The sequence below is a fragment of the Macaca thibetana genome, chromosome 14 (assembly GCF_024542745.1).
Source record: "Macaca thibetana thibetana isolate TM-01 chromosome 14, ASM2454274v1, whole genome shotgun sequence".
NCBI lineage: Eukaryota > Metazoa > Chordata > Mammalia > Primates > Cercopithecidae > Macaca > Macaca thibetana.
This window is the reverse complement of record NC_065591.1, coordinates 6708644-6724696: the sequence shown is the minus strand read 5'-3', so window position 1 is coordinate 6724696 and position 16053 is coordinate 6708644. Positions and strand designations below refer to the sequence as shown.

General features: G+C 55.2%; 2 protein-coding genes and 1 pseudogene across 3 annotated transcripts; 1 reads left to right on the top strand and 2 right to left on the bottom strand.

Moving 5' to 3' along the window:
• Positions 1–1116: 1116 nt before the first annotated feature.
• On the bottom strand, positions 1117–1886 carry LOC126935409 (uncharacterized protein NDUFV1-DT-like; annotated as a pseudogene).
• Positions 1887–4665: 2779 nt separating this feature from the next.
• Positions 4666–10316, top strand: NDUFV1 (NADH:ubiquinone oxidoreductase core subunit V1). The gene is made up of 10 exons (XM_050756725.1): positions 4666–4903; positions 6207–6289; positions 6363–6533; positions 7259–7442; positions 8175–8364; positions 8790–9002; positions 9185–9351; positions 9679–9760; positions 9902–10047; positions 10154–10316. Exons 1-10 carry the CDS (start codon positions 4832–4834, stop codon positions 10238–10240), a joined length of 1395 nt encoding a protein of 464 aa, XP_050612682.1. The 5' UTR covers positions 4666–4831; the 3' UTR covers positions 10241–10316.
• Positions 10317–10412: 96 nt separating this feature from the next.
• Positions 10413–15743, bottom strand: LOC126935384 (double C2-like domain-containing protein gamma). 2 transcript variants are annotated; one of them, XM_050756745.1, is made up of 10 exons: positions 13809–15743; positions 13562–13641; positions 13414–13485; positions 13087–13196; positions 12869–13004; positions 12689–12739; positions 11242–11399; positions 11064–11145; positions 10832–10928; positions 10413–10756 (listed from the first exon to the last, which is right to left on the bottom strand). In XM_050756745.1, the coding sequence occupies exons 1-10, from the start codon at positions 14053–14055 to the stop codon at positions 10626–10628; spliced, it is 1164 nt and encodes a 387-aa protein (XP_050612702.1). In that variant the 5' UTR covers positions 14056–15743; the 3' UTR covers positions 10413–10625. The 2 variants fall into 2 exon arrangements, with proteins under 2 accessions (XP_050612702.1, XP_050612703.1); XM_050756746.1 differs by having other exon boundaries at positions 10680–10756; positions 11045–11145.
• Between the last annotated feature and the right edge of the window lie 310 nt (positions 15744–16053).

Below are 16053 nucleotides of genomic sequence, written 5' to 3'. Positions count from 1 at the left end.
TTAAAATCACCTAGAAAACCAGCCGGGCACAGTGGCTCATGCCTATAATCCCAGCACTTTGGGAGGCTGTGGTGGGTGGATCACCTGAGGTCAGGAGTTCAAGACCAGCCTGGTCAACATGGTGAAACCCTGTCTGTACTAAAAATACAAAAATTAGCCTGTGTGGTGGTGTGCACCTGTAATCCCAGCTACTTGGGAGGCTGAGGCAGGAGAATCGCTTGAACCCAGGAGGCAGAGGTTGCAGCAAGCTGATTGTACCACTGCACTCTGGCCTGAGTGGCAAGAGCGAGACTCCATCTCAATAAATAAATATTTTTTAAGAAATCACGTAGAAACAGTAACGGGTATTGTTAGGATGGTCATAATATGTTATTACTTTTTTCTTGCTTTTTTGGTATTCAATTTCAAATGCAGGAAAGAAATTGATGTTTTTCATTTTCCAAATATAATATTTGATTACAATATTGAGTAAGTCCTTCCCTTGAGAAGCTCTGTGCTGGAGGTTGGGGAAGATCTGATCATGCCTTCCTCACACTGGGCCTGACAATAGATGCTCAAAATAGTTGCATGGGGTTGTTGTAGGACTAGCAGGTTTGTATGCCCATATGTATGCAGTAACAGACCAATTACACTGAGATAGCAGGGTTTGCAGCAGAGAAAGAGTTTAATGATTGCAGGGCATCAAGTTTGGAGATGGGAAGAGACCTTCAAATCCATCTCCCCAAGGAGTTTTGGGCTGGGTTTTTTAAGGAGATTGTGGAGGGCAAAGGGCTGGATATTTGGGATTGCTGATTATCCGAGCAAGGGGCATGAAATAATTGGGATTGGAAATCGCATCCTTAGGTGAGCCAGCTCCTCATGGGGACCAGCTGAGTCAGTAGTTTTATCAACATGCAGGACCTGGAGGAATATTTCAAAAGGAAAATTTAACATTTCATGTTCAAGTTGTTATTTATACAGCAGTTAAGGGCAGCTATAATCTAGGGTCTTTGTGACTCCGGGACAACAGGCACCAAACAGCCACGAGGAAGTAGGTTAGAGAGCAGCTGACCTCATGATGAATGCTGAGTGTGCTGAAGGCTTGGTTTATTTTCATCTTTCCCCCCTACTTCTTCCCTAATTGGTTTTATGAAGTTTATAGGGATGGTTGTAGGGTGGTTGCAGAAAACTTCCTGGGCGAGGTGATGTCCAAAGGGCTCCTAGGAGGAGTAGGGCCAAGTCGGGAGGAAGACAGAGCCTCTGGTGCAGATCCAGCTTGCATAGGCAAAACCAAAGGAGCTGGAACTGGGGAGGTCGACAGGTGGCAGCCACAAAGGACCTGGAATGGCAGGCCAAAGGGTCTTCAGCTTTGTTCTGAGGGCAGTAGGGAACCACAAAAACTCTCAGGCAGGAAAGGGGCAAAACAGGTCTGAGATTTATAATAATCCCACTGTTCCATGTTTGCAGAGAAGGGGCTGGAGAAGCCAAAATGTGAGGGTGGGAGACCCCAAGGACACATTGTTAATTTCAGGTGAGAGATGACAGGGCTACAGCCATCTCTCACTGTGCTGGGAATGTTTGGAAGGTAAAGTTGACCAGATAGACACAGTGGATGTGGGATCAGTGGAACAGGAACAAGCCCTTGATACCCCGTGGCTTGTGGTCTGGAGGCTGGTGGGGGAGGCTGATACACAGAGTGACACAGGATGGGATGGGTGCTGAGGAGGTGAGAGCCAGGACCTGAGATGCTGCAGAGGAGGCTCCTGGGAGACGACATCAGAGTGGATCTCCTTCTTCACTTGAGAAGCCTGGCAAGCAGGTGCTCCAGTGGGTGGGGATCAGTGGGGGATTTGTCATTAGGAGACCTCAGGCCGAGTTCTGGCAGTTGTGTCATCCTAGGCAGGCCACTCAGCCATGCTGACACTCTGCTTCTGAAAACAGGGCTCATCATTCCTGAGAATGGAGTTTTGGAGGATTAAGGAGGTAACATATGGCAAGTGCTTGGCACAGAGCCTGCCACTGAATGAACAGAGGCTCCTGCCCCTCACTCTCCATTTCCCAACCCTCTATGCCCAGCATCTCCTGTCCCCAGCATCCCCAACCTGCCTCTCCTTCAGCCTGTATTCCTTTGACCCAGTTAGAGAGAGATGAGGAAGGAATCCACCCATGGCTCCAACCCGCCCCCCTTCTTCTGCCCCAAAGGGAGGGATCCAAGGACTCAGGTCTGAGCCCGGATTAGCTGTGTAATCCCCAGCTTTGCCTAGGCAACCTCTTTCCTTGCCCAAGAGAGGGGGCCTGGGGCTGGCAGCCAGGACTCCTGGGCTCTGGGCCTGATACTACCCTACCTGTCTGGGCAACCTCAGACAGGGGAGAGATGCTCTTGGTGCCTCTCTTGGGAATGTCACTGACGTCCACTGTGACTGTCACATGCGCGTCAGTTGTTCTGTAGGTTTTTCTGTGCGGGGCACTGTGGGAGGGAAGAAAGGCCTAGATTCCAGTCCAGCTCTACCACTCAGCAGCTTCATGCCCACAGACAAAGGACAAAATCCCCCTGAGGCTCAGTTTTTTCATGGACAAAATGGAGTGAACACCTTGTGGGGCTGCTGTGGGGTATGTGAGAAAAATAGCTGCAAAGGAGTTTTGTGAATAGCACATTTTAGAGAGATCAGAAAGGATGATTATAGCACAAAAGAACAGAGATGGTTCCTTCCCAGGAGGACTGGAAAACAGCTGGGGAGAGCAGGCCAGAAAGGTCACTCTCATCACGAGGACCAGAGCAGAGGGTTCCAGGAAACTGAAAAAGATGAGTTCATCAGGCTTCCAAGTCCTCCTGGGAAGGCAAAGGACAGAGGGACCTCCCCAGGTCAGGGGAAAACCGAGGGAAGGGGACAGCGACACAAACGCCCTAAAGTCTAATGATGGCAGGGGTCTTGGGGGACGGGGGTGGGGTTCACAGCAGTGGCCTGGGCGTGATGACCCTGGTGAAGGACGGGGTTGCAAAGCCCTTAAATCCTGGACCAGTGGCTGATTCCAAAGGCAGCAGGGACCATGCCAGGATTTTGGGCAGAAGCACAAAGTGCTGGACTCTCCTGAAAAGGGCTGAGAGAACTCAGTGGTGTAGGGACCAGCCCCACAGGGTTGGTGGGTTTTTCTCTCCATGTGTGGAGACGAGATGTTGTAGAAATGAAGACACAAGATAAAGAGATGAAAGAAAAGACAGCTGGGCCCAAGGGACAACTACCACCAAGATGCGGAGACCGGTAGTGGCCCTGAATGCCAGGCTGTGCTGATATTTATTGGATACAAGACAAAGTGGCAGGGTAAGGAGTGGAGTGTGAGCCATCTCCAATGATAGGTGAGGTCACGTGGGTCACGTGTCCACTGTACAGGGGGCCCCTCCCTGCCTGGCAGGCAAGGCAGAGAGAGAGAGAGAGAGAGAGAGAGAGAGACAGCTTATGTCATTATTTCTGCATATTAGAGACTTTTAGTACTTTCGTTAATTTTGCTACTGCTATCTAAAAGGCCTCTGGAACATGAAGGCGGACTATGAGTGTGACCACTGAAGCACAGCATCACAGGGAGACGGTTAGGCCTCCGGATAACTGCGGGCGGGAGCAGGCCCTCCACAAGAGGTGGAGGAGTAGTTTTCTGTAAACTCCCCTGGGGGAAAGGGAGACTCCCTTTCCTGGTCGGTCTCCCTTTCCCGTTCTGCTAACCAGCGGGTGTTTTTCCTTGGCACTGATGCTACTTCTAGACCACGGTCCACTTGGCAATGGGCGTCTTCCCAGACGCTGGCATTACTGCTAGACCAAAGAGACCTCTAGTGGCCCTGTCTGGGCGTGACAGAGGGCTCACACTCGTCTTCTGGTCACTTTTATGTTCCTTCAGCTCCTATCTCTGTATGGCCTGGTTTTTTCTAGGTTATGATTGTAGAGTGAGGATTATTATAATATTGGAATAAAGAGTAATTACAACAAACTAATGATTAATGATATTCAAACATAATCATATCTATGATCTATATCTAGTATAACGATTCTTATTTTATATATTTTATTATGCTGGAACAGTTCGTGCGTGCCCTGGGTCTCTTGCCTCGGCACCTGGGTGGCTTGCTGCCCACACAGCTGCGCCAGCAAAAGGATGTGCCATGCACTGACCATCTGCATCCTCTCTGCCTCACTCCAGCCTAGGACTCCGTGAGAGGCCCTCCGGGGAGACCTCTGCGAACAACCCCCTGCCTTGGAGTCTGCAGTCCTTCCTCAAGCACACGGACGCCCAGGTTGGGGAAGTCCACAGTCTGGCAGGGCTCAGACTGGGCAGAATAACTGCAACGTAGTCGTGAGGATCGGGCTGTGGCCTGCCTGACTTCTCCCTCCTCCCATGGTACACCGATGCATACAGCAGGTGCACACTAAACGCCAAATCCATAGAAAGTGGAACACATCAGGACCCAGCAGAAGGCGACATGCGAGTTTTGTTTACTCGTGGCATGAAAGGCTGGGAGCCAGCAGGCGTAGTCCACGAAGTGAAGCGGGCTAAGGAGGGCGCGAAAGAGCAGTGGGGACAGCCGCCACTAAATGCCAGCCGGGCAGAGGGAGGAAGGCGGGCCCTAGGCCGGCGGGACCACATCTCCCAGAAGTCCCGGCGCCAAGGCATTGGCCTCTCCGCCCTCCCCCAAGGAGGCGGGGCCGCGGGCGAAGCGGAAGGGGTGCAGCGATGCCAGTGCGCGGCGCCGGCGTCGGGAGCGTGACGTCTTTCCTGTGCGCCACCTAGCGTTTCTATCGCGCCAGTTCCTCAGCCTGAGTGCTGTGAAGGTGACAGCCTGAGGTGACGCAGCTGGCCCCCCGCGATGCTGGCAGCACGGCGGCTGCTCGGCGGGTCGCTCCCCTCTCGGGTATCTGTGCGTTTCAGCGGCGACACGGTGAGGCCCGGCCTGGCTGGGGCCAGGGGTTTTCGGGGCCCGGTGTCGCGGCCGCGCCTGTGCACGAGCAGTCCCTGGGGTCTGTAGTGGCCTCTGGAGAGCCCTTCTCCCCAGGCCAGGCGGGAAGACTCCCGCTCCGGCCTGGTTGAAGTAGGGGAACGGGTCCCATCGCGGGGCCGACTCCCTTGGCCCGCCGGCTTGCTAGCTTCCCTTGTTTCACAGTCCTCGGCCTGGCGGAAGTTTTGCAGGTTATGAAGCGCCCTTGTTTTCGTTCCTTCTTTGTTAACAGCCTTGTAGGGCGTGAAGGGGTCATTGCCCCATTTAGGGATGCGCACCTCCTGATTTCCTGTCCACTGCTCTGCACCCTGAAGTGGCTGAAAAGTGCTCTTACACGGATGGGAATCCCATCGCCCTTAGCTGGGGCGCTCTCCACTGGGTCGTGGGGCTCCTCATTTTCATCCTAAGTGAGCCGATCCATCATGTGTGTGTTAGGGAGGCATTTCTTTCCCATCAGTAAACACATTTCGCCTCTTCGGCCGAGTTAGGAATATAAAAGGCCCCTGGCCTACCCAAAGCCAGGCCAGGAAAGGGCCATGCCCACACTCGGCTTGTGGGGCGGTGTGGTGCTGTGATGCAGGTGTGGGCTTTGGCCACCGACAGACCTGGGCTCAAATTCGACCTGCTGCTTTTGACTGTGAGACGTTCCATAAGTTCCTTTTGCTCCGAGCCTCAGTTTTCTCCTCTGTGAAATAGAGAAAATCGTTCCTATCAGAGTTGTTATGAGGATGAAATGGGATTTTGAATGTAAAATGCTTCCATCCAGTATCTGCTAAACAAAATGCTTACTAATGGCCGGGCGCGGTGGCTCATGCCTGTAATCCCAGCACTTTGGGAGGCTGAGGCGGGTGGATCGCTTGAGGTCAGGAGTTCGAGACCAGCCTGGCCAATATGGTGAAACCCCGTCTCTACTAAAAATGCAAAAATTACCCTGGCGTGGTGGTGAAAGCCTGTGATCCCAGCTATCCGGAGGCTGAGGCACAAGAATCACTTGAACTTGGGAGGTGGACGTTGCAGTGAGCTGAGATTATGCCACTGCACTCCAGCCTGGGCAACAGAGCAAGAGTCTGTCTCAAAAAAAAAAAAAAAGGTTACTAAGTGGCAGTGGTAGCTGTGATGCTATAGATGCTCCCCTAGCCCTAGCCCAGCCCCTCCTAAATAGGGAGACCCAAGATTCTGTAGCTTCTGGCCCAATCCCTCATGGCCCCAGAGCGCTGCTGGGCCTCCTGACCCTCTGTCTCCCCAGACAGCACCCAAGAAAACCTCATTTGGCTCGCTGAAGGATGAAGACCGGATCTTCACCAACCTGTACGGCCGCCATGACTGGAGGTGAGACAGTGCCCTTCGTGTGTTGGGTCCCGGAGCAAGGCGTCCCCTTCACTGCCTTCCCTACTCTGTCCAGGCTGAAAGGTGCCCTGAGTCGAGGTGACTGGTACAAGACAAAAGAGATCCTGCTGAAGGGGCCCGACTGGATCCTGGGTGAGATCAAGACATCGGGTTTGCGGGGCCGTGGAGGCGCTGGCTTCCCCACTGGCCTCAAGTGGAGCTTCATGAATAAGCCCTCAGATGGCAGGTGTGTGCTGGGGAGTGGGGCAGATGTGACTGTGGGAGAGACCTTAGGGGTGGCTGGGGCTTCCCTGGACCTTTGGGCTCTTTAATTAAAAACAGCATGAATGAGGTGGGCACATGTTCCCAGGCCTTAAATGGATGGGACTTACTCTGTGGACTTCCACAGGGGAGACTTACGTAGCAGAATCAACACATGATTTTGACTCAGGCAGACTTTGTTCAAATCCTAGTTCTGCCTCCTAATCATAGAGCTTTGGGCAATTTCCCGGCCTTTGTGAACCTTAGCTTTTTTGTAAATAGGTACAGTGATACCATGCAAGGATTAAAGAGATAATGTTCATACAGCTTTTGGCCTGTATGCTGGTTGGCACATAAAGCAAATGATAAATGTCACCTGCTTTACCTCCTTTTGGTGGTAGAGCTTGAGGAATGCTCTTTGTCATCAAGAGCAGAATCTGGCTCTCAGGGGCAGACACAAGGAGAGATGTTTGGATGAGCCGAATGAAGACCTTTCTTGTGGTTATAGCTGCCCAAAGATAGAATAGGCAGTAAGCTCCCTGTCATTTGGTGGTGAGCAAGCAGAGCCCCTGGGACATGTTGGGAGGGCAGTGAAGGATTGGCTGTCTGAGGAGACATCTTTGAGGCCTCCCTGGGTGGAGTGGGGTAGCATGGAGTTGAAGACCCAGCCCTGGTGGCCCTGTAGCCTGTCTGACCTGTGGGCCCCTGCAGGCCCAAGTATCTGGTGGTGAACGCAGACGAGGGGGAGCCAGGCACCTGCAAGGACCGGGAGATCATACGCCATGATCCTCACAAGCTGGTGGAAGGCTGCCTGGTTGGGGGCCGGGCCATGGGCGCCCGCGCCGCCTATATCTACATCCGAGGGGAATTCTACAATGAGGCCTCCAATCTGCAGGTGGGCAGGGAGAGACGTGGGCAGATGAGAAGGTGCTCAGCGTGCACTTACACACCCCTCACCCAGCACAGTTGTTCTGAGGTGTTAGCACCTGGTCTCTCAATGGTTGAACTGGGGGAGTGGTGGCCAGTCTTGCATGCATCCCTAATGGGACTTGGCTCCCAAAGCCACCTTCCAGGGCTCCTAATGCGGCTGGTATGATTTTTTTTTTTTGCTTCAAAAATAATAGTATTTATTATAACAACAAGTAGCAAGAAGAACATAAGTGGAACTATGTGTTTAGCAAGAGAGCTGAATAATTATGAATATAAATAATTCCTATTTGGGGAAAATACATTATGTTCATTGCTTGGAACTATGAATAATACTTATATCTGTAGGAAATACAGAAAAATAAAATAGGTTAAGGCAATAAGGATATAGGCAATTACATTTTTATTTTAATTTTATAAAGACTTTTATTTTTCCTTACAAACTGGGGTAGTTAGGAGACCTGATAATAGCTACTTCACTTTTATTTTCCTGGCAGCAAAGCAGCTTACTTACGTGTTCCTTCTTGCATATCTGTTGCAGATTATAGTCAAGTTTTCCAATTTGTCTAGCAAAATTTTTTATACCAGGAGCATTAGGAGCCTCACCGTAGGAGGCCTTCAAGGGCTTCATGACTCCTGAAGTTATAGGCTGACTCCTGGGCTGGGGGTCAGCTGGGAAAGTCACACCTTTGTCCTGCAGGTGGCCATCCGAGAGGCCTATGAGGCAGGTCTGATTGGCAAGAATGCCTGTGGATCTGGCTATGATTTTGACGTGTTTGTGGTGCGCGGGGCTGGGGCCTACATCTGTGGAGAGGAGACAGCGCTCATCGAGTCCATCGAGGGCAAGCAGGGCAAGCCCCGCCTGAAGCCCCCCTTCCCTGCAGACGTGGGTAAGGCCTGGCGTAACCCTGGGTCAGACTGTGTCCTGTGACACCCGGGATCTGGCTAGGTTCCCTTCGAATTGTTCTTATGGATTTCTGAGTGCCTTCCCGGCTGGGGTCAGATAAAGAGTAGGCTGGCAACAATACACAGGCTCCCCCAGGGCTGCCTGCAGTCCCTCCTCCTGCCTCGGTCCCCCCACACCCATGCTGCTCTGTGGCTCCACCTTCACAGTGCCTGTTCTGAGGCTAAGGGCATGGTGGTGAACAAGGCAATGAGGCATCTCTGGAGTTTGGGGTCCAGCAGGGATAAGAATGATAAGGGGATATTAGAGCAGGGGTTCTGCCATGGGAGCAGGACCCTGGGACACACCTCCCTGCCAGGAAACTTGCCCCACCCATTAGCAGCCACCAGTTGTCTTCCCATTTTCCTGAAGGAGTGTTTGGCTGCCCCACAACTGTGGCCAACGTGGAGACAGTGGCAGTGTCCCCCACCATCTGCCGCCGTGGGGGCACCTGGTTTGCTGGCTTTGGCAGAGAGCGCAACTCAGGCACCAAACTATTCAACATCTCTGGCCATGTCAACCACCCTTGCACTGTGGAGGAGGAGATGTCTGTGCCCTTGAAAGAACTGATTGAGAAGCATGCTGGTAAGGCCTGGGGCCAGCCAGGATGTGGGTGGACAGGTGTCCATGAAGAGAGCCTGAGCGGGAGGGCTCAGGAAACGGGGCTGGGTCTAGGGGCTGACTAAGGGCCTGGGGTCAGGACTAGGCAGGTGTGCCGGCCCCAGCCCTGACCATGCATCCCTTTGGGGACTGACTTGGGGCCCCAGGGGGTGTCACGGGCGGCTGGGACAACCTCCTTGCTGTGATTCCTGGCGGCTCGTCTACTCCACTGATCCCCAAGTCTGTGTGTGAGACGGTGCTGATGGACTTCGACGCGCTGGTGCAGGCACAGACAGGCTTGGGCACAGCTGCGGTGATCGTCATGGACCGCTCGGTAAGGGTTCACACACCAGCCCCAGTCCCTGCCCTCCTGGTTGCTGTCTTCCTCCCTGGGCCTCCCAGAAAACCCTCTTGCCAGCACTCAGGTCTTAGTTCCTGCAGCCTGAGGTAAAGCAAGGTGGAAGAGGAGGGAGGAAGGCCGCTCTGAGAAGAATACCCCGGAGTCTGGGCAGCACAGGGGGCCCAGGGAGGCTGGAGGAGGCCAGAATGCTGGGTGGGCTGGGAAGAGCTTCTGGAACTGGGGGAGGGGCTGTCACTAGGGGGTTGAGGCCCAGGCTTCTGTCTGGCCGTGGGTGCCTGCTGATTGCCCCTTGTCACCCAGACGGACATCGTGAAAGCCATCGCCCGCCTCATTGAGTTCTATAAGCACGAGAGCTGTGGCCAGTGCACCCCATGCCGCGAGGGTGAGCAGCGGGCAGGCTGGGGGTTTGCTTGCCATGGCTTCACTTAACCTCCACCCCACCATGTGGCCTGCACCCCTCAAGCACCATCCCACATCCTGGCTGGGGAGATCATCAGGCCCTCTCTTGTGGCTGTGGCTGCAGGTGTGGACTGGATGAACAAGGTGATGGCTCGTTTCGTGAGGGGGGACGCCCGGCCGGCCGAGATTGACTCCCTGTGGGAGATCAGCAAGCAGATAGAAGGCCACACCATTTGTGCTCTGGGTGACGGGGCTGCCTGGCCTGTGCAGGTATTCACCGCCCTTCTGCGTAGCGCGGAGGGTGGGTGGCATCAAGGGCCCAGGGTGTTGGGGGATTTTTGGACTCTGTTTCACACAGTCCCCCCACCAACCCCAGGGTCTGATCCGCCACTTTCGGCCGGAGCTTGAGGAACGGATGCAGCGGTTTGCCCAGCAGCATCAGGCCCGGCAGGCTGCCTCTTAGCCCACCACCCTGGCCTGCTGTCCTGTGTCTGTCCGTCTGGAATGCTGGACAATAAAGCGAGTGTTGCCCACCCTCCCGCTGCAGCTGCTGTGACTGTGCTCTTTACCCTTTACCCAGCACCGGATCCTCAAGGGTGGGAGGGGAGAACAGGGCCCAGTCTGCCTCGTGGCCAGAGGAAGGACAGGGTCTCGTCTGGCTTGAAAGAGATGTTTATTTCGGCTCCATGATTTGGGGGGGGGCGGTGAATGTGAAAGCGGGGAGAGAGGAAACACCTCTCTGACTTGGGACTGGGGGGCGTGATGGGTGAGGCAGCCCCAACCTCCATCATTTTTGTGGGGACACTTCAGGCAGCTGTAGTGGAGGGGCGGCAGGCAGGGCCCCTGGGCTAGTTGCTGAGCTGGACAGGCTTGCTGTCCAGTGGGTGCCACAGCTCCAGGCAGTGGTCACTGTGGCCCAGGCACTCAAGCCAGTGCCGCAGGCGCTCCCCACTGGCATGGCTGCCCAGCTGCACCCCGCCTGCCATGGAGGATGGGTCAGGAACCGCCAGTAGCCTACTGGGCCCCCACCCCAGCTCCTCATGTTCCCACTCACCAATGAAGTCATCAGCCGTGCCCAGGTCATAGTCCCACACAGACACTAGCAGCGTCTTCTGGGCCAGCTCCTCCTGTGGGCCTGAGTAGAAGAATTCCTGCAGGAAGAAGGGCAGAGAGGCGGGAAGGAGGCAGCCTTGGCTCTCCCAAAGTTTAAGAAGCAGGCCTCAGCAGGGGAGTGGCTCAGCATGTCAAGGCCAGGGTTGGCTGGGACCTGCCTGGTCCTGGCTCACCTCATTGAACTCGGGGTTCAGGGTCTTCCTGCGAACACTGGTCTTGAATTTAGATTTCTTCCCTGCATTTGGATGCAGGAAACTGATCGGGGAGGATTGGCAGGTTAGGTGTGGCCCTGGAGAGGTGAGGAGCCACCGTCTTGTCCTCACCTCCCACCTGCCCACCCCATTCACTCACAGGCCCACAAAGGGGTCCGAGTAACCATTGGCATCCATGGGGGCCAGGTGGACGCAGCGCAGCACACCCACCAGCAAGCCACCCCGCTGAGAGCTGTAGCACAGTGACAGCAGGACGCGCCCATGTTCCTCCCAGGCCACCTCTGTCTCCACCTCCTCCTGCAGGTGTAGGCTGAGGTCAGCCCCCATCCAGCCCAAAGCCCAGCCCCTTTAGCCTCCGTGCTCTGGGCAGGAAAGCTCAACCTGGCCCCAAAGAAATCAGGGGCAATGGCTTCATTTCCCAATACAGCCACTCGCACAGTGCCGTGGAAGCGGTCCTATGGGTCACCTGTACCCTCCAGGGCCTGACCAAAGGTGAGGCTTGCTGACCACATGACCAGTCAGATACGTCTGTCATGGAGGGGAAGGGAACTGGCTGACATGCCAGGAGCTCCCTAAGTGGTCTCCCATCCGGTGCCCGTAGCCATCCCTGTAGGCAAGTGGCTCTGAGAGGATGTTCACTTCCCAAGGAGAAGCAGATCTCTTCAAAACCCCACCCTCTTCACCCCTTACTTCTCTGGGGACCAGATTCTGAGTGTTCTTTGCCACACTCTGGGCCCTGGTGCTTCTGAACAGGCTCAGGGAGGAAGCCCCAGGAGGATGTGCTGCTCTCACCCGCAGGGTAGGTTTCCCTTTGCAGAAAGCCCCACCACCTTGTTCACAGGCGGCTCTCAGGAATGCGGGAGTGCTCTCTGAGCACCCACCATGCTCTGGGCGCTGTTGTGCTTGGGATCTGGGGCAGAGGGTACACAGGGCTGGCGCTGGGAGAAGTGGCCTGTTCGTGCCACCTTGGTGGGCCTCAGCCACTTGGGCTTAGCTAATCAACAGCTGCAGCAACTTGTGGTTCCACCAGAGGGCAGGGCACCCAGCACTTTGGGGAGGAGCTGGTAGGGGGCCCTGCTGTCAGCATCCCAGCTGCCTCCCCCACTGACCACAGGGGTTCTAGCTAGGTCTTTGGTCTCCAGTGGCGTCAAAGAAACCTCTGCAGTCACCCTCACTGCCTCCGGACAAGGGCCTGTCTAGGACGGCCTGCCCCAGGAGTGGTCCCCACACTCCCCTCAGGGCCAGACCCCACCCAGTGAGCCCCGCCCGTCTGTCTTCTCTTCCACCTTGCCCAGCCTCCCATCTCAGGCCACGGATAAATGCCGCCAGTTGCAGCCTCTGCCTCAAGGCAGGTGTCTGCCCGGCTGTGCCCCCAAGGGCTCTGCTTGTCCCAGTGCCCCACAGCTCCTCTGGGCTGCCCTGGCAAGGGAGTCACCCTCACTTTGCCATTGGGGACCTGGCTGTCCCCTGGGACAATGAGGGCTCACAGGGCCTGTGAGAGCTGGCCTCAGGTTCCTCCAAGCCCCCTACGCCCCTGCCACCAGGCTTGCCCCCTCATCCCTGTTCAGCCCAGCCGTCCTACCCACCTCATAGAGGGACATGCCGCGGGCTGTGTCCAGGCTCTTGGGCCTCTTGGCCTGAAAGGGAAGAGAGCCTGGTCATCCTGGCCAGATGCTGCCCAGGTCCCCCTCCCTATTCCTCCCCTCTAGCTCCCATCACAAGATTCCTGGCCCCTGTGCCCCACCCTGTGCTCCAGCCCCACTTACCAGCCTCCGCTTCTCCAGATAGATGTCGAAGCTCCTGGCTCGGTTTGGCACCAGCTTCCTCAGGGGCACCTGCAGCTCCCCTAGGGGAGGTGCCCGCCGCCGTCGCCGCAGCCATGGGTCCTCGCACACACACAGCCTGGTGGCCGCCCAGGTCAGACCTGGCCAGGCCAGCCCCATCCCTCTGCTCCACCCCCAGGTGGCCCAGGCTGGATCCTCACCTAAGGGTCTTGCACGCAGCATCCTGGCGGGTGAAGCTGTGATAGGTGAGTGTCTCCTCCCAGACAGGTACCCTTGTACCTCGAATGGTGCGTGTCCGAAGCTGGCTGGCCTAGGGCCCAAGCAGGGTGGGTCAGGGCCTCCTAGGGTTAAGACCATCCTCCAACCCCCTACCCTGCCTCCCTGGTAGGACCTCCCACTATTTGCACATCCCAGCAACTGGGACCCAGGCCTTGGGGGGTGGGGAGGAGCCAAGCAGAGCCAGGTGGGTGCCGCAGGCTGGATGTTCCACCAGAGGGCAGCAGTGGGGGCCTGGGGCTTGCCCTCACCTTGCTGTTCCCTGGCAGCAGATTCGCTTTGACATAGGTGTCCACGGAACCTGAGGCCAACGGCTTGAGGCCCTGGGAACAGACAGTGGGTATGAGATAGGCCTGTGGCCCAGCCCTCTGTCCCAGGGACGCCCACCCCCATCCTCACCTTGGCACGATGAGCTGTGCAGTGCAAGGCACTGTTGTCCGCATCAAAAAGAAGTGTGAACTCCAGGGTGGCCAGGGCAGCTAAAGGCAGGTGGCAGGCAGGGTCACCTCCTACCTCAGCTCAATCTGCCCCCACCCATGGCACATACCTCCTGCCTTGCCCCTCCACGGCCAGATGGCAGGGACACCCCAATGCCTCTCCTGGCTGGACTGAGCTCAGGGTGTCCCCTCCTCCCGCCCCTACTCACTGCTGTCGTCTGAGTCTCTCTCTGGCTCTGGGTCGGGCTGCGGCTGGGGTGCAGAGCGGATGGTAGACGCCGCCGCGGGGCGCTGGTCCGGAAGGTGCAGGGTAGGCTCCGTCAAAGGGTAAAAGTGCGGGAAGTAGTGGGAGATGAGGCGGATGGGCCGGATGGGGCCCGGGCTCACATCGATGGCCATGTGCTCCTGCATGCTCACCCGGGGAGGCCGCCCACCTGCTGCCGCCGTGCCCGCCATGGGGACCCCGACGGGGGGCGGGGACTCAGAGAAATGCCTGAGGACTGGGGCGGGGGGGAAGCATCGCTGATACCATGCAGGGGACCTGAGGACAGAGCGCAGGGTTGGGGGAGGGGCCGGGGGAGTCCCCAGCCTGGAGGGTCGTGGCAGGCTTTGGAGGGGACTGGGTGTGTCGGGAGTCAGTCCAGCTCCCAGTCCTTACCGCTTTGGGAGCTACTTCACCCAGTGTGAGTCGCTGCTGCTGGCAATGGGTGTGCACTCTCGGGGGTAGAGCCCGTGACTGCTGTGTCCCCAGTGAGCGAGGGTGACCCAGAGCTCAGAACCCTCCCAGAGCTCTTTCCTAGCGCTGGGGCTCAGCTTCCCTCCTTCCTCTGCCCCCTTCACACTTTGTCAAAGGGAGTTATTTTTACCACCATCATGTGGCTCTGCTCCCAGGTGAGAAGGCTGGAGGCCCGGAGGTGACAGAGGGCTGTGGAGGTGATAAGTAGTTAGTGGGAAGGAGGGAGCGCATAGGAGGAGGGGAGGGGGTGCATGGGAAAGTGGGAGGGGAGCCACAGGAAGGGGCCCCTGTGATTGAGCCCTGCGGGGGTGGCCAGTTTATACTCTGAAACATGAACCAAATCATCCCACCTCCACCCCTGCTTGGAATAAAATCCGAACCCTTTGATGAGGCGCAACCCCTTTTCACCTCACCAAGGAGTGTCCCCTTGGCATCTCACAGTGAGGGCCCACTCCCCTCCCAAACTGGGCCACTCCTACTCACCTTTGGTTTCTGGGTCACCCCCTGCAGGGGATCTTGGCTGGTTTTAATCATCCAGCATTCCCTCTCCTCTCTTCTCCCCAGTTATTCTTTTAATTTTTAATCAACATAACCATAGATATTTATGGGGTACAATATGATGTTCTGATGTGATATATGTAGAAATGTGATTTCTACAATATGCATTGTAGAAAGATTCAGTCAAGCTAATGAAAAAAGAACACTTAAAATGTACTCTTTAAACAACTGTGAAATACACAAGGTGCTATTGTTAGGGATGTTTGCCATGCTGTGCAATAGGGCCTTCAGCTTACTCTTCCTGACTGGAACTTTGTACCCTAAGAGCAATGTCTCCCCTCTCCCCATCCCTAGTCCCCTACTTTCCAGCTCCTGGTGACCACCATTCTCTCTGCTTCTAGGAGTTCAACTTTTTCAGATTCCACATAAAAATCAGACCGTATAGTATTCGTCGTTCTGTGCCTAGCTTACTTCACTTAGCATATCGTCCTCTGGGTTCATCCATGTTGTCACAAATGATAGAATGGCCATCTTTGTTAAGGCTGAACAGTGTAGACACGCCATCCTATCCATCCGTCTGATGCTGGGCAGTCGGGTTGCTGCCGTGTCTTAGCTGTTGTGAATGGCACTGCACTGAACATGGAGGCAGACACCTCTTCAGCATGCTGACTTCAATTCCCGTGGATACCATCCACAAGTGGGGTTGCTGGATCACATGGTACCTCTATTTTTGGTGTTCTAAGGGACTGCCATATGATTTTCCAAAATGGTTGTGCTCATTTCCCTTCCCACCGACAGCACGTAAGGCTTCCCTTTCCTCCACATCCTCACGAGCATCTGTTATCTCCTATGGTTTGGTAGTAGCCTTTCTAACAGGTGTGAGGTGGTATCTCATTGAGATATACCAATATATCTCATTGAGATATACCAATATCTCATTGGTATCTCACTTGTATTTCCTGCACGATTAGCGATGTTAAACATTTTTTCATGTGTCTGTTGAGAAATGTATGTTCAGGTGCTTTGCCCATGTTTAAATTCGGATATTTGTTTCTTGTTATTGAGTTCCTTGTTTCTTTTGGATATTAGCCCCCTTATCAGGTGTATGGTTTACAAAGATTTTCTCCCATCCTGTAGCCTCGCTCCTCACTTTGTTGTTTCTTTTGCTGTGCAGAAGCTTTTTAGTTGGGTGCCATCCCATTTGTCTATTTTTACTTTTT

Excerpts from the sequence above, each read along its gene's own strand:
- LOC126935384 (XM_050756745.1), bottom strand. The coding sequence starts at position 14,055 with ATGGCGGGCACGGCGGCAGCAGGTGGGCGGCCTCCCCGGGTGAGCATG. Across the intron at positions 13,642-13,808 it reads GAGAGACTCAGACGACAGCA|CTGCCCTGGCCACCCTGGAG; the intron begins GTGAGTAGGGGC and ends ACCTGCCTTTAG. Across the intron at positions 10,757-10,831 it reads CACGGCTGATGACTTCATTG|GCGGGGTGCAGCTGGGCAGC; the intron begins GTGAGTGGGAAC and ends CCTCCATGGCAG.
- NDUFV1 (XM_050756725.1), top strand. The coding sequence starts at position 4,832 with ATGCTGGCAGCACGGCGGCTGCTCGGCGGGTCGCTCCCCTCTCGGGTA. Across the intron at positions 7,443-8,174 it reads ATGAGGCCTCCAATCTGCAG|GTGGCCATCCGAGAGGCCTA; the intron begins GTGGGCAGGGAG and ends TTTGTCCTGCAG. Across the intron at positions 8,365-8,789 it reads CCCCTTCCCTGCAGACGTGG|GAGTGTTTGGCTGCCCCACA; the intron begins GTAAGGCCTGGC and ends ATTTTCCTGAAG.